Here is a 24,797-nt window from a genome sequence, read left to right on the forward strand (position 1 = left end):
CTATAAGAAACCAAGAGTGTCATGAAAGCTTTCTTTGGAAGATGCTACCATCTTAAAACCAGTGAGTATATTTCTGACAAATTATTTTAACAAAGCTGCTAATAAACTGCTTTATGGAAAGGTCTATCTTTTGTCAGATCCATTGAGCTGCAAACAAGTTGTGTGTCCTGTCCAACCTGCTAAGTTCTCCAACAGCAGAGATGAAGATGCAGTTTGTAAGCTGCTTGTTTTTGCTTTATACAATCACATCTGAAACAGTTAAAACAGTTAGGTAAGCTGGAATACCATTTGTTGAACATAAATTTCTTGATGTCTGCCCATAAGGGGAAGAGAAGTCACTTTATGTATTTGTTGAACAAAAAAAAATGTGGCATTGCAAAGCCTATGAATTACATAGTGTTCTCCTTGAAAAACAGAATTGCATAATATGTTGTTTTACTACTGCACGTAGTAAAAAATCATTCTTAGGTCCCAAAGCCAGAAAAAACAACACATGAAAGGACAAACTGACTACAAGTTCACTGCTTTGGATATAAAAAGGTATCTGGCATGATGAAGTCTTTTTTAGTCCATGTGTTTTTCATTTGAATTGGTTCATGTAAGGTTCTTTCAAGGGGAGGAAAAAAATGCGATAAATCTCCTTAGGAATAGAGCTGTGCAAGCTTGGGAAACTCGCTGGGCAAGCCAGCTTCTTTTGTCTGCCAAATTCTAGGGGCACAAAAGCCTAATGAGAGCTTAATTAAAATTGATGTGAAAAAATTAAACACTTTAAAGTATTGTTTTGGGGCTTGCAAAGCTGATGCCAGTGAAAGTCAATCATTTTGTGGCTTTGGAATTTAGTTTAATTAATTTTATTTTTTTTTCTTTTTATCTGCAGGCCTCTCTTGCTATCTCTTGTCTCTCCATCTAAAAAGAAACAAACCAGGAAAAACTGTGTTAGGAAAATGTTCATCTACCTCTTTTCCTCAGTTTCCCTAAGTCCACAGGGGAGAATATTTAAATGTTCACATCAGATTTTAGATGCATTTCCCTTTTCAGGACATTTCTCTACGTGGTCTTTTGCATGCAAGCATGAAATCATTCTGTCCGCACACTGAGCATATGTGCATTCACTCTGCGCATCCTTGGATGAGCACGCTGCTTAGTACAAATTGATATTTTCAGTCTTTCAGCGGGGGCTTTAGTTTGGGCTCCACACTAAATGCAGTAACATGGCTTCCAGTTTAGAGCTGTCATGCATCCAGCTGGCTCAGATCTTGGGCCGAGAAACTTCTATTCTGCCTGCAAAAATCTATGTAGACATACTCTGATGCTCATTCACACTGGGCTTGATCTGATGCCTGCTGGAATAAATAATAGCCTGTAGACTTCAGTAGGTTTTGCAATAATCTTTTTTCAATGCTTGCATGTAGTATTTATCACTCAGTACTTCTAGGGACTTCAGCAGGCCTCAGGATGTTCAGTATCTAAGAAGAGTTAGCTTTTGCCATTTCAGTTCAGATGTCCATTCCACACAAACATCAACAATCTTGTTCCAAGTGAGCTCTGGTTTTAGTGACAGATTTAATGAGCATGAGCATCATTCATCACGTCAGTAACTCTGTTGGCACCTCTGCCTCAAGAACTTGGAACTCCAGTAAGTTCAGGGATGCAAGTGGAACTTGGTTTGTAGCACTGATTAGAGCCTATTGTGCACCAGTAGGACTGGGAATCAGTGGTGTTACCTCAACCTGATGACTGGGACTAGCTTGTCTTTATGAGAACAAAGGTTACTTGAAGGAAAGACTGCATCATAAGTAAATGTAGTTCTAAATAAAAAAAGTTTTCTCCAACCCCTTAGAAATAACACTCTCCCTATATGCTCTAACAAGGCTTCAATGGCAGGCAAGCAATTGTTTATTTTTACATCCAACATATTTCCTGAAGCTAGAGCTGAGAAGTTTATTCTATTGACAATGATTTTTGAGGGTTGTTGATGCATTTCATTCAGCAAAATAAACAAAAACAAGTATTAAAAAAAAAATCACTTCTGGGTTTTGGAGGAAAAAAGCCTAGTTACTGGAGTGGTTAATCGCAAAAATAGAATTTTGTGACCCTTCTTTTATAACTTTGTGTTATAAACCGAACAGAAAAACAAAACAATCTGAGTGGTAGAGCCACATGATGAACTGGGTGAGGTTTTTTTCTGCTAAGTTAAATCTTTCTGTGAGGTAGGCCAACGGATATCAGCTATCTAGGGAGGTGAACACACATATCTCAAGGGAATACTGTCAAGCCTCTACAGAGCACAACACAGTTTCTCACATATCGTTCCCAGGGAAACCAAGCTGAAAGCAGAACGTTCCAAAGAGGAAACGGCCATCACAAAACACTGACCAGCTGAGCTGTAAGTGGATGTGCTTCACAGAAACTCCACTTCTGCATTTTTTTCTTTTAAACAGTGAATAGATCTTTCAATCCCATTGCTCCTGCAGGTGAATTCATCTGAATAATAAGGAACCTGATTTTGCAGCTACATTTATTTTACATTTATACAAAGTCTACTGCAGTCAGTTGAACAAACAAATAAACTTCCATTAAATACTGAGAAAAGCGATAACACTGAAAAATTACTGGAAGCATTTAGACAACTTTTACAATGTACACATTTCTTCAACTCAAGGACAAGAAAGCAAGCATTCAAAATTCATATGCTTTTTTTTCCATGATAATCATCTCTACCTCTGTACTAAAGCTAGCTTCTTACACTGCATGCATTTTTTATCTGTGATATTTCTTTTGGTACTCTCATTACTACAGAGAACTTATAGTGCCAAGTAACATCATCACTAGAGTCAACCTAGAATCTTTTAATCAAATTTGATTGATAAAAAGGCAATGAAAATGGAAAGATTTCAGTTTACTTTTATGTTGAACATGATGAAAGCATCATTCTTATTTCCTCCCATTTACTCATGCCCTGCAGTATAGCTAGAGTGATAGTGATACACAATTACTGGAGCAGGTTGAAGTTAGATCAAAGCACTTTTTACCACTTTCCCCGAATTTCAGATACCATTCCATGCCTTTTCTTTTGACCAATTACTTCACAAAACAGCAAATTCACAATTTACACTTCTTAAATACCCAGAAACATCCAAAACACACGAGGAATTGCAACTACATGCACATTTCTCATACCATGTCACTTCTTTTTCAATTAAAAGTTTTTATCAAGAGGTAAACAAATTTCCTACTTTTTTTTTTTTTTTATAACCATGATATCTGGTTTTCTGGTAGATAATGCAAACAGCATTTCTATTATTATCCATAATCGTTTTGTTATGCCTTACTACTATGTGACTCACAGAGCATTCCAAAACAGCAGATTCCTGCACCTAAACAATTTGCAATTTACAAGGATAAGCAGCACCATTTGCACCCAGACAAACTTCAGCATAGAACAGAAAAGTGACCTTAAGATTTCAGACACAGTGAGAGTGGAATGAACATAGCTTCCACTGTGTGACTAGCCAACTCTCTAGACCCCAACAACTGAACGTATAAGCTCTTAAAACTGTTAGGCTGCCATAAAGGTATTTGTATCAGGTGACCTGAAGCCCACAGCATAATTGCCTAAGTAAGGAACCTACAACCCCCATACTGAATGGAAATACATATATTTCTTCAAAGGAATTCAAAGCAGGATGTATCCTGAACTACTGTTTGCAGAAGCAATTTTCTCTTTCTTGCGACTCAAGGAGTCACAAGAATTTGGACACTTAGTGGTCGGATATTAGGCAACATAAATACTCCAACTGAACAAGGACAGCGAAACTCCACTGCCCCTTTGAAAGCTCAACCAATTTTTTTCCATTGTGTTTCCACAATCCGTATAGCAATATCTGTGACATTCCACACCCTGTTCATTTCCCAAAACCCAGACAAAAACTGTCTCCAGAGTAGTAGTAAGTACAGAACTAAGACACTAAAACAGTAAACCACCAAAAAAAAAAAAAAAAAGCAGGGGGGTGGGGAAATCACAGAAATGTGAATTTGCATTGGTGCCTGCCATGATAGCTTAACTGAGGTTTTGAGTTGATATGCCTGTAGGAATGATGAGACAAAACTATTCTGAAAGCATATAACCACAATAAGGTTATTATGAGAAAACATCATTAAAGAGATGTGAGGCTGTGAATACTGATACACCATGGAGAAGGTAAGTAGATCAGAGGCATGGAAGATGCTGTCTAATGCAGGATCTTAGAAACTAAAGACAAGAATTTGACAACATGAAAAATATACCAGCAGTCTACAAATGCTTTTCAGACAATGAAGATCAGAGACTGCGGGACTTGGTACAAAGTTTGCTATAAAACTTTCTATCTCTCCTATCTGTGACTTACATTATCATAGAATTATAAAACAGCTGTATAACCAACAAAAATAAAATTTTATGGGTAGAAAGGGAGAATTGAAAATAAATGAAAAATGCTTACCTGTGTAGGCTCACAGGGAAAACTCCAAGAGGAGCAACCTCCAGAAAGAGATTCTTCCCCAATGACAGCCAGCCCTTAAATGGGGTCTAGGAAAGGTGCAGCCAGGCTCCATCCCTTCCAGGCACACAGGGCAATTGCCTTCACCTGAGCTCCCAGGGCTGACTCAGTGCTTGCCTCAGGTGGTCAATCAGAGGTTCAGGCCATGATTCAACAGTTCCCATACAATGGCTTAGGTCGGAAGGGATCTTGCAATGCACCTGCTTTAGGCAGGTTTATTACCCACCACATCAGATTGGCCAGGGTTGCATCAAAACTAGCCTCAAACCCCTCCAGAGATGGGGCAGCCACAACCTCTCAGGGCAACCTTTTTCAGCATCTTACCACCCCCTGAGCAAGAAATTTCTACCAAACAATCTAACCTCAATTTCCACTTTCAGTTTAAAACCATTCCCCCTTGTCCTACACATATCTTCCTATGTAAGAAGGCAGTCTTCCTGTCTATAAGATCCCCCCAAGCAGGCTGCAATGAGGTTTCTCTGGAGCCATTCTCTTATCCAGGCTGAATAAATCAAGTTCCCTCAGCCTGTCTTTGCAGGAGAGCTGCTCCTGCCCTCTGATCATCTTTCAGATTTCACGTCTTTCTTGTGTTGGGAACCCCAGGCCTAGAATAGTAATACCTTTGAGGCTGGAAAGACAATTGTGATATCCATAACTGGAGCATACAGAGGAAATGTGGCAGATACTGTCACTGAAGTTGTGCTTTATTATTTATTATTATTATTATTTATTTATATTTATTAATGTGAAATGAAGCAAAACTCCATGAGAATACTGTTGATCCTACTCTTATGCATTGCACATGTACATGTATATACCCAAAAACACTGAGGTCAAAAGATTTCTTCATTGTCAAAAACCACTATGGTTTGGACCTAGACCAATAAAGTATAGTCCATCTGGACCCTAGCTTGCCTCTAAAATGAAACATAATCCTCAATAATTTTTTATTGAGTTATAGCCAGAACTTTTTCAACACCAAATGCTACTTTCACTCCTGGACACTTAAATATCTAAGTATTTGAAATGTATCACCAAATTACAAGGGCCGTCTTTCACAATAGATTGTTCAGCTTTCCCAGGAGATGTAACTGTCCTTTTGGTTGAACAGATGCACCTTAAAGATGAATTTCATCAAATGAATTAGGTGCCGCTATTTATGCAGGTATTTACAAATACCTGTGATGCAGGAGACATACAGCTCACTCCTTTCTAGAGAAATTTCTTGTTTATTTTTTTTCTAGTGCTCTTCTTTCTTGCCTACATTATTAAACAATGTTCTTCATTCCTCTGTAAGACCCTAATTAGGAAGTCACTCTTTTGTACTATATGTTATATGGCTCTGTGCTTCGATTTAGCTGACAGCATGTTAACTCTGTCTCTTTTATTACAGTTGAATTGCCTGTGACTCTCCTGTAAAAGCTGATACTTTCATTTTGTGAATGAATTTTACTTCTCTGACTTATCATTTATCTCTGTGAAGACCCTAAGCAAGACTACTGGCACTAAGATGTAGCTCTTCACTTTTCTCTTTGAACTTGTTTTGTACCAAACGGGTACCTCCTAGGAAGCTCATCTGTGCCTTGTTTCTTCTACTTTTCACAGAAAGGTAAAAAAACTGCTGCCAGCAGTTTTTCCCTTTTTGTCTTGTGTGCCACTGGATACTAATGGTAGACTAAGTGTGGTGAGATTATTTCTGGTTTACAGAAATGCAGAAATGTCGTACCAGTTTACTCTCAAATACAGGGTATGAATGTAATGTCCACACTCCAGCAAGACAGCCACAACCTGTTCAGCACATGGCTATGTCAGCCATTTTGCTCTGTTGTGCACTGCAGGTTTCACGTGCCAGCTGGAAAGGGGACACAACAGATGACGGCTGATGCAAGCTGACTGAGATGTGCCTAGCTCTGTCATGAAGCCTGTTGCAGCTCTGCACTCATGGCTAGTGTCCAAATGCTTTGAACCCAACAGAAATCTCCACCCCTTTCTTTAAGCCCATTTATTTTATGGAACATCTGTAATAACGGTGCAACCAGAGGACAAATTGTGCTTATGTAAACAAGCCCAGGGGGAAGTTTCATGCCATATTCCCACCATGCTCTCTTTGTTCTGTTCCCTTTTGTCCCAGTGACAGCTGCGGCCCGGGCAAAGCCTATTATTCATGTGGAAATGTGTAGTATTTTTGGCTGTATTTCCTAAGAACATGAGAATTATGAGATCATGTCCTCCACATGACCATCACTGTTTATGAAGAGGAGGGCCATCATATACATATCAGAGATCTCATTAAAAAACATTATTTCTGGTAACTTTTTAACCTGTTTTTCAACCTCAACCTCAACCAAATGAGACAGACATAAGGTTAGAGAGCGCTGAAATATCAAATACTTGATATAGTCCCTGAGAAAGAGATGCCACTAAGATAAAAGTATAAGCCATGCAAAAAGGAGCACACCTAATATGAAACAAAAAAATCTGCTCAGTTCCTTTTCCCTCTCTATCCATGGGACAAAATTGGACATATACAAAGGCATAGGAAATCAAACCTCATTAGTCCTGCTATTTGTTGTATACTTATTTTTTTCTTTTGTAAGGCTCAGAGTAAACAAGGATTATCTCCCTTAATATCCTTTCCAGTCTCACATACTTCAGTACAATACTAACCAACCAGAATTGACTCTTGCAAGCTCTATTATCACCAAGACAGGGGGAAAAGAGTGTCAGAATGGCATCATCGTATGAGTCTTCCGCTCTCAGCTTGGCAAAGCTACAATATTATGAAGGCTTAAGGTTTATACCTTGGCTGTCTGGTTTCTTGCTGTTTTTTATATTTTCTGATGTGCTGGTTGCAGAGGCATGAACTGGTAGCACTGTTTTATCTTCAGATCTCTATATAGCAGGCTACATGGCTGTACACAGGAAAGGTACATTTATATTAATTATTTAAAACACAGTAGTAACAAAAGGCAGCTATCAGACCAGATGGTCACTGCTGATGTGATAAAATAGGTAATAACAGGTTGGCAAACTTGCACACAGCAAGAGGGTTGAAACTAGATGGTCATTATGGTCCTTTTCAACTCAGGCCGTTCGATGATTATATGATTCTACGAATACACCAAAGAACAAATAATGTTAATAATGGGCAACTGGGCAAGTTAGAAGTAAAGTAAGACACTCACTTTCTCAGGCTGTGGAGCCTTAACCTGACAGCAAGTTTTCTTTAGGCTGTTACGAATTTGTGCTCTGCCAAATCTCAAAATCTCAGTAAAATAAGAGTGAACTGGAAGTTAAATTAAATATCCCGCTGTCATGAAAGAAGTGGCCTTGCTGCACACTGTAAATTCTGAGAAATCCCATTAATGCCTGTAGACAATGTGCTTAAGTTTCATACTTTGAAACTCCCCAAAAACAGGCTGCAGGGCAATGGGCAACATGATCCCATTGTAAACTTTGGTAATTTTCTAACCCATGCTTGTGTTGCAAATCTAAATTGACCATAAATGTAAAATTTATGTCAAAAAAGGCATTTCTGGGGGTTTTGGGTTTTTTTCTTCCCTTATTGTCCTTACTCTGAAATTGACTTTAGGTTTGATCAACTCAGAGACTTAATTTGCTAACAGCTACTGACAACAGTGATTCAACATCATCATGAGTTTCCGTCTTGATCTACTATATTACTTAGAAAATACTAAAAAGCTGTAACTCTGTATTTTGCCACCATTCTTCAAACAGGCTATGGAGTCTGTAACAGGATATTCATGAATAACAATTTTATTTCTTGGTTCAGTATGGAAAGACAACGATAATAATCACACAACCGTTCACAGAGGAGCAACACCCTAGCAACACAAATTGACTTCACCATAATACCATGCCACGGATTTGCAGCTTTTGCGCCACACATGTAGATATAGCCATGTAGATATAGACTAATTGAAAAGGTTATTCCTCAGTGCTTAACAGTAATATTTACACTGAAAACTCAGAGGTATGGAAATACTTATTTTATAAAGCACAGATAACTGTTCTACTGTTGGAAGTCCTCTTGCTGTATTGAAGCCTGTTGGGGAAGATACCATGATTCCACCTCACTTTTAGATTTCCGAATGCTCTTGAAGCTCTTTCTGTTTTCTTCAGCTATGTATATCTTTACATTCCTTGGCTGACACAAATTGGGTTGTGTATAATCCATCTCATATTAAGGTATGTAGAGAAACTTAAGTCAGGTTGGCAAACAGCTCTTTTTCATACTGCGTTGTTTGAACAGTATACCAACTCCTTATCTTTGACATTGGTTTCCAACATAAATATTTTTTAATGAAAGGAGGAAAATGAAATGTCAAAAAATTCAGATTTTCTTTTATCCTGGATAAGCAGGATTGAAACAAACAACTCTAAAAAGCTACACAGACCTATTACAGAGAAAGACTTTTTACAAGAGAAAAAAAAAATAGAGACAATGGAGACTAAAAAAGTGAAGGGTAACAGTAGCAAGTATGGAGATGAGAAGAGAGCATGAAAGGGAGAATATTCGTTAGGAAGAAAAGACTAAAAATGTGTGGAGGGTTTATTAGTATGCAGTCTCATTATAATGAGTCACAATTGAGCAACTGTGCCTTAGAGGAGTTTCTTTGATTCATGGTAAAAACTGGGAAGAACTGGAAATGTAGAAGACCAAGAATTAGTGACAGAAAATATCAAAAGTTCAGAGTTTCAAATTAGTAGAATATTTCAAATGTTCTGATACTGTATATTTCTAACCAGTGGTTAGGGACGCCACTTTGCAACACCGAAGGCCTGGGTTCGAATCCCCCCTGTGGCGCAAGTGGTAGAAGTGCCGCTCTGCTACACAGGAGACTCGACTCCCGGGGGTTGGACTCGATGATCTCTAAGGTCCCTTCCAACCTGCACAAGACTGTGATAATGTGATACTGTGATACTGTGATACTGTGATACTGTGTGTGATGTTAGCAATTAGATCAACAGGTAGGGGTGGATGTTCTATCCCAAGACCACTGAAGTGATTTCTCCATCAGTGAACTGGACTGCTTTATACCTGGTTGATTTCTTAAATATATATGTCTAACTTATTCTTAAATTCTTCCAAGAAAAGCTATCATTAGTCTGCTCCTGTATTTCCTTGATCTTCTCCTGTATTTCGTTATATGCTTTAATATGGATCATTTATGAATTGGGTAGATCCTGTTAACCAGATGTACATCCACCTTGGATGAACAGCTGCTGGAATACATGTTTATGGCTTCATCATATCTAATCTTCCAGCTTTGTCTATCTCTAAAATTACCTTTGCTATCCTGAAGACTCTGGAGGAGTCCTTTTTTCCTCTAGTCATTACGGTTAGAAAAAGCTAAGACAGATAGAACTAAGAGAATTATTGTTGTTCTTTAATGATACTAGCACATTTTAACTTTCCTCTTTTCAGGGACTTCTGAGAGTAGGAAACCAAAAATGAAACAAAATTTAGATAGCATAGCATGCAAACCTCGGGGAAGTAAGACCTAATATGAAATTTGAGCTAGCATGCAGTAGTGGAATGGGAATACTTGTAAGAAATCTCCATTCTTATTTCTGGGGGAAGTCAGAGAGCAAAGAACAGTAGTGCCAAGAGACAGTTGTGGGACATGGTGAGTTCAAAACATCAACCACCCATCCCAATAATACTCCAGATTCCCCAGAAACAAACCTCCAAGATGGCCTGACAGGTGTAGCTGGAGAGTTAGTGCTATGCCAGCAAGTAGCACAAACACACTACCATGACAAATTTACTGCTACATTGCATGATCTATGCAAGTGTGGTATGCCCACCAACACCCAGGCCTGTAACATCCGTTTGTCATATTTCCAGGAAAATGTTTCCAACCCTTTAAAGTTTCCTACAATTATTGGAGATTTGGGGTTTTGTGGCATTTATGTCCATTTACATAACGTCTGTAAATCTGTTGCTAATTGTTGTATTTGCTTCTTTATTCCATTTGTCCGATGCCCTTTGAGTGGTTTTAATAAAATCACATATTATGACTAACATTTACTGTCCGCCATGAGAGAATCCTTTTATGTCTCAAATAAAGGAGTTCTGTCAACTGGAGCCCAGGCCTTAATTCCTTACACACATAAATTCTTCATCCTGCTCACTGACACTTTGGGATTCCTTCAAGATGTAGGATGGGACTTCAGAAGGAACAAGGTGATGCTCACACTGTGCAAGCTGGGAAGGCATTTCATCCTTCTGGTAGTGAAAATTCCTGCTATTAGGACTTTATTAAAACAATGAGATCTAGTCTTCAAGATCTGAAGATCTTCTAGTCTTCAAGGCCAGGTTGGACGGGGCCCTGGGCAACCTGATCTAGTAAAGGTGTATGTTTGGTGGCCCTGCCAGGCAGGGGGGTTGGAAATACATGATCCTTGAGGTCCCTTCCAACCCGGGTCATTCTGTGATTCTGTGATCTGAAGAGAAAATGCACTCAAGATAAATTCAACATCTGAAGCATATTTGTTAATTCTAACAAATATATGAAAGAGAAGAAACAATTTATGGCTTATGGTAGCCATACTACAGGAGAATTTTACAAATAAGCTACTTTTCTGGATAGATTACACTAATCAGCTATGCCCAAAGACCTAATTAACTAAAAAATATTGTGCATGGACATCATTAATGCTAATTGTTATAAAAATAATTCTATTAATCAGTGCTAGATTTCTGGGATCTGAAATGGCTTTGTACTGAACAAGGATATTCCAGGAAATGTTAATGAACAAGTAGTGACTCTTTCATTTTCTTTGTTCTCTTCTGTATAGAGCAAAGTATGCTTGGCACTGCAGCTGCTGAGAAAAAGCTGTAAGATATCACAATGGCATATTATAGTCTCTACATATTCACAAATGTGTAACGTAGGGTTCCCATCATATTGGCCAACTCTGATTTGACAATGCTTGCAAACCCTCTGATAATCACAGAAAGGTCATGAATAGAAATGTGGAACTTTTAAAAGCTATGACATCAAATATCACCATTTCAGTACCCTCCAGTGCACCCCTGAGCATTACACCCAAGAATATAATGATCCCTGGAAGAATACGTTGAACCCTGGAACACACTACCCACAGAGATCATGGTTTCTACTTCTCTGGAGATATTGAACACCCACCTGAATATTTTCCTGTGCAACTTACTCCAGGAAACCTGGTATAGCAGTGGGTTGGAATAGATGACCTCCAGAAGTCTCTTCAAATTCCTAAACTTCTGTGATTCTGTAACCCCAACAACAAGTTTAGGATACTGGTCCAGAATACAACATTCTTTCAAAAAAAAAAAAAAAAAAAAAAAAGGATCAAAAGTGGGTACAAATCAAAAGGGGAACCAAAAATATAATCCGGTGATTTTTGATTTTTACATAAGAAATAACTACATGTTTAACAATTATTTTTTTGGCCTGGATTCTTATCTGAATGCTTGGCCAGTAAGGAAGAACTTACTCAGAAGTTTATGTGTAGGTTTGCCTTACTTTTCAAGCTCTATTCCTAATTACCTTAGAGGTTACAGTATGTTTATCTTTAAACCAGTGCTTGGAAGCAATAAGTAGCTACAAATCTAGTTAACAGATTGTACCACAGCTATTTCTAGTTTACTGTTTAGCACCGCATCTTCAGAAAAATACAACAGCAAAAGAAGCAGCTGAAAGTCAGAATGTGCTGAGTATGTTGGTGAAAAGAACATAATGACAAAGGTAGAAAGAACCAGCTTAGTTCCCTGGAAAAATATCTGTGTTTTTTCCAACATCCTGTCAAATAAAATATGTTTTGTGTAAAGAAGATGGAGGAAAAAAATTAAGCTAGTGTTACTGGGATGGAAGAGAACAGGCTGCCCAGTACATACACTCCGTGTATCTTTGACAGCTACCTGCACCAAAAGAAGAAAGGAGGACATTCTATTGGCTGCAGAGGCTATTTGGTTAATCTCACAAACTGGTTTGGAAATTGGAACAGATAAACAGCATTTGGATTACGATCTTTTTTGTGTCATTTTCTTAACTGTGTTCCACCACTTTTTCTCAGATTCTACAGCTGCATTTTTCAAGAAAATGTATTTAAATACTTTTAAACATGAAAACAACTTTTCATCATTTGACACACATGGATGGGGCTGTTTTTAAAATCAAACTGTGCCACTCTCACTCTTGCAGTGTCCTGGCCTAGGTCCAGCAAGAGGACTTCCAGTTAAGAGGACAAGAGAATGCCTCTGGCTGTGCTGCAAAGGCCAATATAAACATTAGCAATGTGGGTGTCTTGTGCCGAGGATCTCAGGGCCACCAGTGAGTATGTGGCGCCCATGAGTGCCATACTCTTCACATCTGTTACCCACTGGCTTCTTCTCAAAACAGAAGGAAACAGTGAAGAAGAGCAGTTAGTCCCACAAGTAGAAAGAAGGAAATGAGGGAAGATCCAGGGTTTGAAGAAGACACAAACAACTTATGAGAGTAGAGACAAAGGTAAGGGGACATAGAAGGAAGCATCCATGCAGGACTGCATAAAGACAAGCTTATGTAGCAAGGTTTTGGTGGCAGGAGATGTAGAGGTGGTCTCTGTGAGAAAAGCCCCATGTCAGCTCAGAGCCAGCTCCAGCTGCTCCAAAAGAGACCTACTGCTGCCAGAGCTGAGACATGCTGGTGGTGTCTTCAGGAGAGCAGATGTAAAAAAAGGAAAGACTGCTGCTGCATAATAGCAGCAGGGAGTGGAGTGAGAAAATGTGAGAGAAAAAGCCCTGCAGGCCCCAAGGTCAGTGCAGAATGAGGGCAGGAGGTGCTCCAGGTGCAGAGCAGAAGTTGCCTGCAGCCCAGGAGAGGTGCATGGTGAAGCAGGCTGTCCTGCAGCATGTGGGCACCACACAGAAAGTATCTTCACATGCAGGCATGGAGGACCCCAAGGTGCAGCAGTGGTTGTGACCTGGAGGAGGCTGCAGCCCACGGACAGCCCACACAGGCTGGGGCTGCATCCCAAGGAGAGGCATCCACAGTGAGAAAGGAGGGCTGGAGGAGCTGTTGCCAGTAGGGACACATGCTGGAGCACTGCACTTACAAACGATGGTTCCCCTGGTACAGACCCATATATTGGAGCAGTTCTTGAGTCAATTGCCTGAAGGATCTGTGCAGGATCAGTTTGGGAAGGACAAAATCCTATGGGAGGGTTCCACATGGAGCAGGGGCAGAGAGTGTCCACGGAGGAATGGCACAGACAAAGCATTATGGACTCACTGCAGCCCCCATTCCCTGTTCCCCTGTGCCACTTTGGGAGAGATGGTAGAAGAGTATGGATGGGTTTCTCAGTGCTCTAGTCTGTTAGCAATAGGGAATAAATTCCACTGATGCCCCTATGCCAAGCCCTTTTTGCCCATGGCCGTAATTGTTGAGTGATCTACCTGTCCTTATCTCAACCCATGAGCTTTATTTTCTCCCTGTTTCATTGAGGAGGGGGAGTAAGAAAACAGTGTGGTCGTGCTTAGCTGCCCTTGGGTGTTAAACCACCTCAGCAAGCCAGAGGAGGTTCAGAAGACAAATGGGAAAGTCTTGGCAGGAGCAAGGTACAAACTGTATGTATGAGGATGAAATGTACAAAGGAAAAGAAGACAGAATATTTTCAGCAGAAAGAGATCATTCATATTGATGAGAATGGCAGCTAGACATGTATTACTACAGAAGCATATAGTCTTTTTGATGAACTATTCAGATTTTTTTAAAATGATAAAACTGAAACATTCACAAAATAAATGCACACAGTTTGGTCAACAAAATAGAACTTTAGGACTAGCATGGAGTGAAAAGCTGGTTATTGTAACAAAACAATGGGCTAATAGTCATGATTGCAGAAAATAAGTTCAGTGAGCATTTGATAAAATTGGTAAAAACAGTTGTTAGCATTTTATCTTAATGATGTGGCTTTCAGCAAAGAGTGGAAGAAATAATCCTTTCAGGTCTAACAAGATCATACTGATGCAGCCCTGGGGATCTGCCATGGGCCAGTACAGCAAGAAGGGACAGAGTTCTCGTTAACATTTCTAAAGGCAGAATTATGACAGAGAACAGTCTCATTTGGGAAAACCTTAATTTCCCAGATTGAGATTGGAAAGCAAACACAGCTTTTTGCCAGGTGCAGTAAAAAGTTCTGGAGTCAATTTCAAGAGGCTCTACAGAAACATAACAAAAGCAAACACAACCCAAGCTCTAAATGACCCCAGCTGAGCTCTCTCAGTAATTTGTGAAACTAAATTAGCCACTTGGGCACTCAAGAATGAGCAAGATTTCTTCACTCACAAACCTCACATACCCTGACTTTAGAGAGAGAGAGAGAAGAAAAAGAAAAAAGAAAGAAAAGGGGGGAAAAAAAAGGTTTAAAGAAATAGCTATTTCTTAACAGGAAAAGTAAAGCACGCTACACTTAAATGATAACATGGAAAAGCCTACTAATTTATGGTACAGAGAGCTACCATCCATTTGAGAGCAACTACATTACTCATTGCCTTCAGGTGTGGTCAGCTGTTAAGGTGAAGAGCCAAAAATCCCTTCCTTATTTTACTGCCTCTCCATTCTTTGTGTAACCAGTTCATACAGCATGTGCCCAGGTTGCTCATCCCCAATCCTTACAAGTAGGCAGAGACCTAATACTCAAACCAAATGAAATCAGTATGCCTCTGTACTTGGGTAATGAAGACAAGATGCTGGCTCCTAACCTAGGTTGCTGTTTCTAGTGATCTTTAGTCAATCTCCATCTGTCATCATTTTTGGAGAATACTACTGTCATCTTTGCAACCTACTCTAGGGGCACTGTAGGATGATCTACAGAAGTCCCTTCCAACTCCTACAAATCTGTGATTCTGAAACTTTGTGTGGAAACATTAATTACTAAGCAAAGCCATAGAGTATGACCAAATGAAGAACTCAATGGAAACAGAATTCTAATGAATTAGAAATAGCAGTGGTCATTCAAGGACAATAGTGGGGGAGTTGCAGATGAAAAAAGGACACAAATTGAGGCTTATGAAGTATTCCTGAACTTCTAGAAAAATATTTGCCTATATAAAGTGTGCAAGGAAAGAAAAATGTCAATATTTGGTGATAATAAATAAAACTGAAGAATTCCTTTTCTGTGAGGCTAAACTAAGTGAAAATTTTGCTTTAAACTCCACAAAGAGCAATGATGTTGACCGCTGAGGTGAGAGTGGCATGAGTCAGAATGGAAAAGAAAGAAAAATAGTTTAAAATAGTCTAGATACAGTGTACGTATGTTCTGCACTCTACAACGTATAAAGAAAAAGTACATTAACCGCTAAAGAGAAATTACCATATAGGAATTATATTTTGTGAGTAGAGTATCTCCCTCTAAATTGACTATAGGACTAAAATAGTATATAGATTTCTTAAAGGTGAATCATTCTAGCCTATTCCAACACCCTTATTTGATATTTAAAGACATTGGTGTTTCTCAATACAGTTCAAGAAATAAAAACCTACCTCCAATATGCCTATGGGCAACATATTCTGTACCGATAACCATGCACTTACAATTTCTGAAGAGAGATGGACACCCCTGCAAGAAGATCCTACAATCATGAAAAATTATTTGCACGATCACATCACAGATAAAATAGGTGACATTCAGCTCTTATTACTCTAAATTTGGACTAATGCAAAGAAGTGAAGCACAGTATCTGTAATGGATAGCCTTCTCAAAATATGTTAACAGTGTTATTTTTTAATTATTTTTCCTTTATCTTCCAGATAAATTTTTAAGAGATGTTATTTACCATGCTTTAAGAGAAATGAGAAATCTCACAGATACTGTGAGCAACATGTGATGCTCAAGCTACATGTTGAGCAAGAAAATAAGCAAGCTCGATGAAATATATTAGTGTCCCTATTTTGTGGGCTCCACCACTGGTTTAACTGGCAGTTACACACCCTGCTTGCATGCAAAAGAGTTTATTATCTATTCAAAGTACAAAAGCATACTTTTGTATGAATTTCATGCAATCAAGTAAAATTTCGTAAACAGCATAAGCATTCTGAAAAGCAAAACGCATAACAGATCATTATCATCAATGGATAATGGCTTGTTAAGATATCTTACCCCACATTTAACATTTAGTAGAATCTATGAATTTCCTGATTACAGTATGATAAGTAAAATGCAATCTGTTGATAAACTTAAAGCACCAGGATTTAATTGCAGAATAATTAAAATAATTAAAAGGCAGAATAATTCTAGTAAGTATAAGCATATGTCAAATGTACTGATCTTCACTCAGAAGAAAGACAGTAAAAAGAGGAGAGGAACAGGAATCCAACCAGACATGTTAACATATTCTAAAAAAAAATAGGCAGAAAATTCATAAAGCAAACTCTTTGGACAGGAATAATAATGAGCTGTAAAAAGCCCTTCAATATTACATAATGTTTTCATTGTTCTGTTGGTTGAAGAAGAAAATAAAAACTTTAAATTTCCTTTTTCCTGCCTGCTCAAATACAAAATTAACTGGAATTTGGATGGATAGTCTGAGCAGAAAAAAAAGTACACAGATCAAAATATTTACCTAATGGTCATATTCTGTTCCTCTCTGATATTTTGGAGGCATATCTGAAAAGCATATGGGAGCTTTTTTGGAGCTGACTCGGTTCTGGTTTGAGATAGTTGGGCGGTGATGTCAGTGACCGGCTGCGTTGCTAAACGCCAATGACCCACCACAATGTCAGTGAAACAAGCTGAAGTAACATCTGGACTTATCAAAGTAAAAGCTTTTAAGTCTTAATACTTAGTCTTAACAAAAAAAAGAAATAATGCATTCTAAAAGGTGCTTTAAGGTAGCATACTCAGTCTTTTAAAGTCAATGTTATTTTTTTGCCCTGATCTTCAGTGGAATGAGGCTTCTACTCCTCTTTCTACAGATTCTGTTTCCTCTGTTAAACTGTCAGATCTTCAGGTGTGTCCCTGTGCTTCACAGTATTACTCTCACTGTTACAATAAGTGTACAACAGCATCTGCACGACTCTGCAAACATAGTTACACAGAACATCTGTCCTCTTTATGAAGGAGCTTACAAAGACTTTCCATATGTCCTGTCCCTAGCTAAAATTGTCTTAAATTCTCACTTTCCCCAACAAAAACTCCAACTCAGCAAAAGCACACAAAAAGTCAGTATTCTCAGCTGTATACTCGGTGCAGATGACATAGTATTAGCATACTTAAAGTGTGAGTTATATTTTAAAATTCAACTATTAATTTGACATTAACAGGAATAACAGCAACTTATCAGGGAAGAGAAGGAAAGAAGAAGATAAGAAAACAAATCAAATATGAAATGACAGGAATTAAGTCTTATGTCTTATTTTTCTTATAAGTACAACTTGTTATTTATGTATGATATGGACACAAACTGACTGGTGTTTCTGCTGAAACGCAGTTTATCAGGAAATGCCCAATTAAAACACAGAAAGATCCTTCAACAGGAATGTCTTGTTTGCAGTAAATAAGATGTCAAGGTTATGATAGCATGCTGTTTTTCTTTCCACTTTTTGACCTGATTCACAATGACAACAACAAGACAATAATGTGAGAATTGTCCTAAAATGGAAAATATGGAATCCTTCCCAACTGTAATGAATAAATTTCTGTTGTCATTGCCAAAACTAACAACTTTCATAATTAGGAAAGCTGTTGTATAATTTGCTGTTGGGAGTATCTGGCAACCTATCTCTATTGAAATGGAAAGATACATATTTCCCTCTCAAGTGGATTTAGTGATGTAAGAGAGGTGACTGTCAGAGATTCAAGCGTGATTACCATAACCAGAAGGAAAGTCTCGTGCCTTTATCCAAGCGCACATATTTCAAATTGCTGGCAAGTTTTTAAGTTTAGTGAGACATTCAAGCAATTCTGCTGGGCTGCAGAGAACTAGAAAATTTGTCTCAGTGAAGAAAGTATATAGATTTTAAAATTCAATTATAAAATTGTTTATTCCCATCCCCACATGGCCCATTGGTTTTCTCTGACCACAACCTTGCATCCACTCAGTGATTCCCCTAGTTGCATCTCTACAGGATGGGCCAGGAAGAAACTATTTCTCCATTCCTTAAGCCATAAACTCATGAAGGGCAGATACCAGTTGGGCCATTTGCAGCTCATTACGCTTGCACCTGGTTTTAATCATTCTACTTAGGAGCTTTGGTGAGAGGGGATTAGTACAGGACTACTCCAAGCAACTTCTTTTTCCTAAGATTCTTTCTCTTTTCAGTTGCTTATTTGGGTCTTGACAGCTTTTAGAAATAACCTATTTACAATTTACTAATTGTCCAGTCAGAAATTTCCTTCTACTGTTTACCCAGAATAGTGTGGCAATGTCTTGCCGGTTTGTTTCACGTGGGAGAGATCGCCAGATGTCTTAGGTCACTATCCCATCCTTATTTATTGCAGGCCAGCACATCATGAAATAGGTTTACAAAAGATATCAAGATCTACAAGTTAGGTTTTTCTTTCAGCTATACTGTGGCAGAACTTCTTTCCTGTGTTGGTGAGGCTTTTCTCTCGTGATTTCAAATCTAAGTGTATAATGCAGAATTCTATCTTTTTTTTTTTAATATACTTTTTTTTTCTTTTTCCAACATATTTTAAGTTTAAATTGTCCGTTTACATGCTTTTGTATTTCTGTACAAGAAAAAAGCTCTGCTATAAAACAGGATTTCTATTCCTCCAATAATCATAATAACCCTACATTATTTCCTTTTTCATGAACATATTACTCCAGAATTGAACACAGCACTCAAACTAAGGCTTCCACAGATGTTTTGTCAATGACTTTGGTACATCTCACATCTAACTCATTGCAAATTCCCAGTGCACCACTGTACATTTATCTTTTTAGTAACTGTTTTTGTATTGACAGCACGTAGTCCACTTGTACTGGGCAGATACTGCTATGTCTTTTTCAACAACATTTCTGTTAAGCTTGTAGCTGCTACCAGATGTTATTATTACTGTTTCTTTAGGTTTTTCAGTTTCTTCTCATTTCTGCAGGCCCACAAGGTCCTTCTATTCTTTAATTTCTTTGCATATAGCTAATATTTATCCAAATAGAGTAACCAAATGGACACCTTTATGAAAGATAAGACTCCAAACTGTTCGGCTCCTGCCTTTTTAATAGTTAAGTTTTCACATGTAACTATTGTGATTCTTCTGCAAACCAGCTTCTTACCAGCCTTACAAGTCCTGTACAGATGCTGAACCCCAAGGTAAAATAGAGAAAGTACAGATAAAATAAACCTAGTATCGCAATTAAATATTAGGTTAGTTTAGCATATCTGCCTTGGTTAAACTTGAAATTAAAAAATTTTTGTATTTGTTTTCTTCTCTGTCAGGACAAAAGCCAAATCAGAATGGTGAATCTGCTAAGGCTGATAAGCCCATTTATGCCATTATGCTGCTTCTGGAAACTATATTTCTCAGAATAAAGCTGTACTATACTGTCACTCAGATATAATGTTCCATTCAGAACTTAAGTCCCTTTACATCTGCAGAGTGTAGGAACACTTTAAGCAAAAAGAAAAGGATAGCAGTTAAGAACTTAAGTAAAAAGTTAAGGAAAATAAAAACAAACAAACAAAAAAAAAACCACCTCAGATATTACATGTTGCTCCTGTTTCTCTGAGCCAGCAGCATTTTGTCATGCCCATAAGGATCTGCATTTAAACTGGAAGCAGTGTCTACAACAGCTTTCTTGGTATCAAAGCTGTGATATATTATTATCTATGAAGTTTATTTTACTGATCATTTTTGAATAGAATTTCTCAAGGCAATTAAGATTTTTTTTTTAATGTTTTGAATAATGGAACCAATTTAAACCTACTTTTAAAGACATGCATTTCCTGAAATAAACAAAAAAGGAACCTTCTCTGTCCCTTTTTTTAAACTTCCTCTTTAATGTATACATAAAATAGATTAGAAACTCATACAAGACATACACAATGCAATTCAAAAAACCTCTGAATATAAGTAAATGGGTAGATGTTTTAGCCTCTGTCAAATTTTATATATGATAACTATCTCATACTGTGAATTTGGCTCCTTATTCAGATGAAAAATATTCAGTTTTTCCAACTCATTATGTGGCTTGAGACATGTATCTCTCTTTAAATATATTCAAAAACATGCCTAGAGCCCTGGGACCCAGTGTATGCTGTGATTTTCAAAATATTCTTGTGCCAACATTATAACATAAACAGTATTTTAACATAAATCTTTTTTGCATTACATTATAGTGCTACCAGAGACCCTAAACAAAAATAGTTGAGCATTAGGGTTACCAAAGGCAGACTATGGAATGAATGTGTTACTCAGGAGTCTTACTTGAGTCCTTGGTTCATATCCTCACACAGGACAGAGGGAAAAAATATAAAAATGCCAACATGCACTTGGAGTAGGTCCATTCATCCTCCTCACTTCCCCTAGTAGGCACTGGCAATGCAGTCTCCTTCCTCTTGCATAAATGCTGTTTTTCACTTTTTCACAGGAAATATTGCTTAACTTAGGCTTTCTTATGCTGCCACCCATTGCAGATATTCAAATAACTGATGCCCATGTCATCCACAGGCATGCTACAGGTGGCAAACCTTTTGCTGAACTTTAGGTTTGATACAAGAATCAGGACAAACAGGTAATCAAATCTCAGTGGAGTTTTCAGGAAATCAAAGTGTGAAATGTGTTCTTATCTTGGTACCTGGAGTGCAGATCTTAGGAAGTTCATCTGCTGATCATGGGCATGGAGCTGAGTATATGAATATGGCACTTTTGCCAGACTAGGTCCCTTTTGCTGTAAACTAGTTGACTATCCATAAATGGGTGGAAACAGCTTCATGCCAAATGCATCAGGGAGCTCTCCTTTCCTTGTATTGCGTCCAGATCTGTAACTGATGACAAACGTATCCATATCTCTTTGATCACTACAAAAACAAATGCATTTGTCTAAAATCTATTATGGGGCAATAAAAGAATATTTTAAATGTACGCAATCCAAAATCTTATCAGGCAGGATAGTGGAATGAACCATTTACTTCAAGCTCTTTTGCTATAAAAAGTCTTGTTTCTGGAGAGAAACTGTGCTTAAGAGGGCAAGAAGGTACATAAATTGACCAATTTAGCAGCACTGGTCAGATTAGGGATGCAGTAAGAAATTCTTACTTTTCTGATTTAGTGAGAGATAAAATGTTCTGTTTTCCTGGAAAAGCAACAACATAATTAAGTGAAGAGAATACAAACTAATGGCTTAAGTAGAGAAAGGGAAGAAAATGGATTTATTTTGGAAACTCTGCAACTGTGCTTGCAAACCAAAATACTTCATTTAAAATAAATGTGGTTAAGAGATTGACATCGCGTAGCTCACTGTAGAGAACTTATTATAATGTGTCCAGGTGTTACAGTGGCTGTGAGTTGTCAGTTGACTCAATACAAGGTTAAAGCTGAAAGTTTACTTTTAAAACACATACCACTGAATGTCACTGGTCAGTATCTACTCCTTGTTCTTATGCACAGATATGAAAATCCTGTAGCCTATCATAAAAAGTCTGATTCCTTTTCTCCAACTGCAGAGATTCTCACTGTCTGCTGCTATGGAACTCAGCTGGTATCAGTAAAAAAAAAAATTAAAAAAATCCCTAATTGTGAAAGCTGGTAGTTTCTAATGAAGTCTGGAACATCTTTCCACCTTACAGTCAAGATTGGTCCTTACTTTATCCTGATGAAGAATGAGCTTTGTTTCCTTGGGCTTTTTTTACTTTTGAGACAACTTTCTTTTCATATTATGTAAAAAATTTTACTTTCCAACTTCATAATTGTAGCCTACAATACGAATAAAGAGCAGAACTTGGCCAACTTCTTTGAAAAATTTTGTGTTCTGCTTTATGGATTACCTTTACACTGCAGTGAAGCAAACCATTACATATGTATAAATGCCTGTAGGCAATGAATAAATTGGTAATGTTAGCCTATAACTGAGTTGGGTTGCTGATTTCTCTCCAGGTTGCTATTTTTACAAAGAAAATATTTAGATCCAATTCCAACCCTGCTGCAGTGCAATTCCTGAGTCTGTGGAGCTCATACAGTTAGAATTTGATGGGATAACTAAGTACACTGTGGATATTCTATGGAGAAACTGTGCTGTATTTCTCAAGGTTTAGCCCTGTTAAGGCTTCACAGAGGAGACAGGAATCAAGAGTTGTATTTTGGAAAAATGTAAACGTAGAGAAAGGTGATCTACACATATACAAAATTTACTCTGGATTTATACCCACCTAAAAATTGCACAACTGACTTTGTATCCATCTTTAAGAATTGTATTAAGTTAAATTCTGGCTAATGTGCTTTCTAGGCGTGAGAGTTAATACACTGTGCTATATATGAATTTTATTAACATTATTTAAATAACCACTGGAAGAAAGTGCTTATGGCTTATAACTGCTATAAATATTGTTGCATCGTAAATGAATGCCCCATTCCTAAGTAGAAATGTAACCAAGTAGAGACCATATGAGTCAATGCAATAATAATACCTCCACCAAAATTTAGATGGTCATTATTTTTAGAATTCAGATTTTCCAGCCCTTGAGAACCTTATTCCTACATCCTAAATCAAAATCACCAAACACATCCCAATAGTTTGTACTTTAAATATACCCTTCATTCCTTCAATACTGACAAAAAGAACATTGCTTCAAAGATGAGCCAAAAACCAAAACAGTACATATTCCAAAAGTGAAGTGAGGGGAATAGATTCTTGTTCAGGAATTTTTCCAAGTAGAATTGAGTGCAGTACAGCTGCAACATAATAAAAAGCAATGCTGGAATCTGTGGCTAGCCTTCCCTTTGTGCTACAGTCAACGCCAGAGCTCTTAACTCTTCAGAGACTTGGGAGATACAGCACAATGGTCAACTGGCCATTAAATCCTATATAATACTATGCAACTGACTATGAAAATCCCATGTAAATCTCTACAAAAATTCCAGGTGAGACCAATAGGTGGAATAAACTCAACTAAATCTAAGTATGAGAGAGTGAGAGACAAAGAGGCTAGATTGTCAAAGAGAGACACAGACATCAAAGGAGTAAAGAAAAGAGATTTCAGGTGAAACAAAATGTTGAGAGTTTTGTCCTATCTTTTTTGCTTGTGGATGTTTGGTTAAGGATTTGGGCTGCTTTTCTGTTAACTGCGCTTCTTGTGGGAAAGCTATGTCAAATAAATGAATGCTTTTCTTTGATCAACAAGGTGATGAAATATGTGGCCAATGTGATGTGTTCTGGTGCTAAGCTGATCAAGCCCTGTCCGTCACTTTCATAACTCCCTGAGACTGTTTAGATCCCTGGTACAAAGTTGTTTGATGGAAAATCCTTTGGTTCAATTAGTCAAATTAGTCTTGTAATTTTTACATTTGAGGGCATGTGATATCCTAAATTCCATTTAGAAGGTATTTGCTGGCATCTATACCAATTTTTACCTGTAATTTCAATGTTTTGTTTTTGACAGTTATTTTTTTCCTGATAATTATTTACCACAAAGACATGTGAATGAGAAACTTCAACATTGTGACTAAATGATAGAAACTATGCATTTACACAAAATACACTGATGGAGAGAAACAAAAGACATTTTCACTACCACTGTCATTGACAAGGTGCTATAGATGCATATATGGACCCTCTTAAGTCTAGTATGTGCGTAGTCATCTCACGGATGAATTCTGTGGCTGGCTTTCAGCAGTCTTTCATTAATTAAAATTTAGTGAGAATTGCAGTCTCCAAGAAATTGAGGATTACTTTCAGAAGTAGGTCATGGAAATGAAGGAATATGGAAAAAAGTCTCAAATGAAGATTATATTGCTCTGTCCATGAGAAAAAGAAGGTAAGGACGAGCTTTGACTTGTCACCTGGTATAGAACAGAATAGAATTGTGGGTGGAGACAATGTAGGGACAAAGCTTCCTGGTAGGATACCAAGCTTCCTGGGAATTTGGACAAATTTATTCCGGAATTTGCATGTTTTCCTTATCTATCAAGTGAGTTTTGGTGCAGAACACAATCTATAGATGAAGTCTGGTGTGAAGTGACTAGTATTCTGTGCTTCAGAAATGTTCATGACTGTTGCATCTCCCCTTTCAGAATGTCTGATATGCAGTATTAGATTCGAGCCACTGTTACATG

The 24,797-nt window shown here is 37.8% G+C and overlaps 1 protein-coding gene across 10 annotated transcripts in view; it reads right to left on the reverse strand.

Annotated features, from left to right (window-relative positions):
• Window positions 1-8,299: 8,299 nt before the first annotated feature.
• LOC146760789 (uncharacterized) overlaps window positions 8,300-24,797 on the reverse strand; it is a 207,806-nt gene continuing 191,308 nt past the window's right edge. For 5 of the 10 annotated variants that reach the window (XR_014947269.1, XR_014947268.1, XR_014947267.1 and 2 more), the window contains 3 exons: window positions 16,070-16,145; window positions 11,714-11,816; window positions 8,300-11,009 (listed from right to left, as the gene is read on the reverse strand). Coding sequence is in view for 2 of the 10 variants with exons in the window: in XM_085550584.1 (XP_085406710.1) it covers window positions 10,865-11,009; window positions 11,714-11,864; window positions 16,070-16,158 (385 nt within the window). In the remaining 8 variants the exon portion in view is untranslated. Of the gene's footprint in view, window positions 11,010-11,713; window positions 11,865-16,069; window positions 16,159-17,148; window positions 24,111-24,797 lie in introns of those variants that run through there. The other 5 variants (XR_014947273.1, XR_014947272.1, XR_014947266.1 and 2 more) reach the window with 5 other exon arrangements.

This window comes from Coturnix japonica, chromosome 5 (genome assembly GCF_054131305.1).
Source record: "Coturnix japonica strain WE chromosome 5, WE-NBRP24, whole genome shotgun sequence".
Lineage (NCBI taxonomy): Eukaryota > Metazoa > Chordata > Aves > Galliformes > Phasianidae > Coturnix > Coturnix japonica.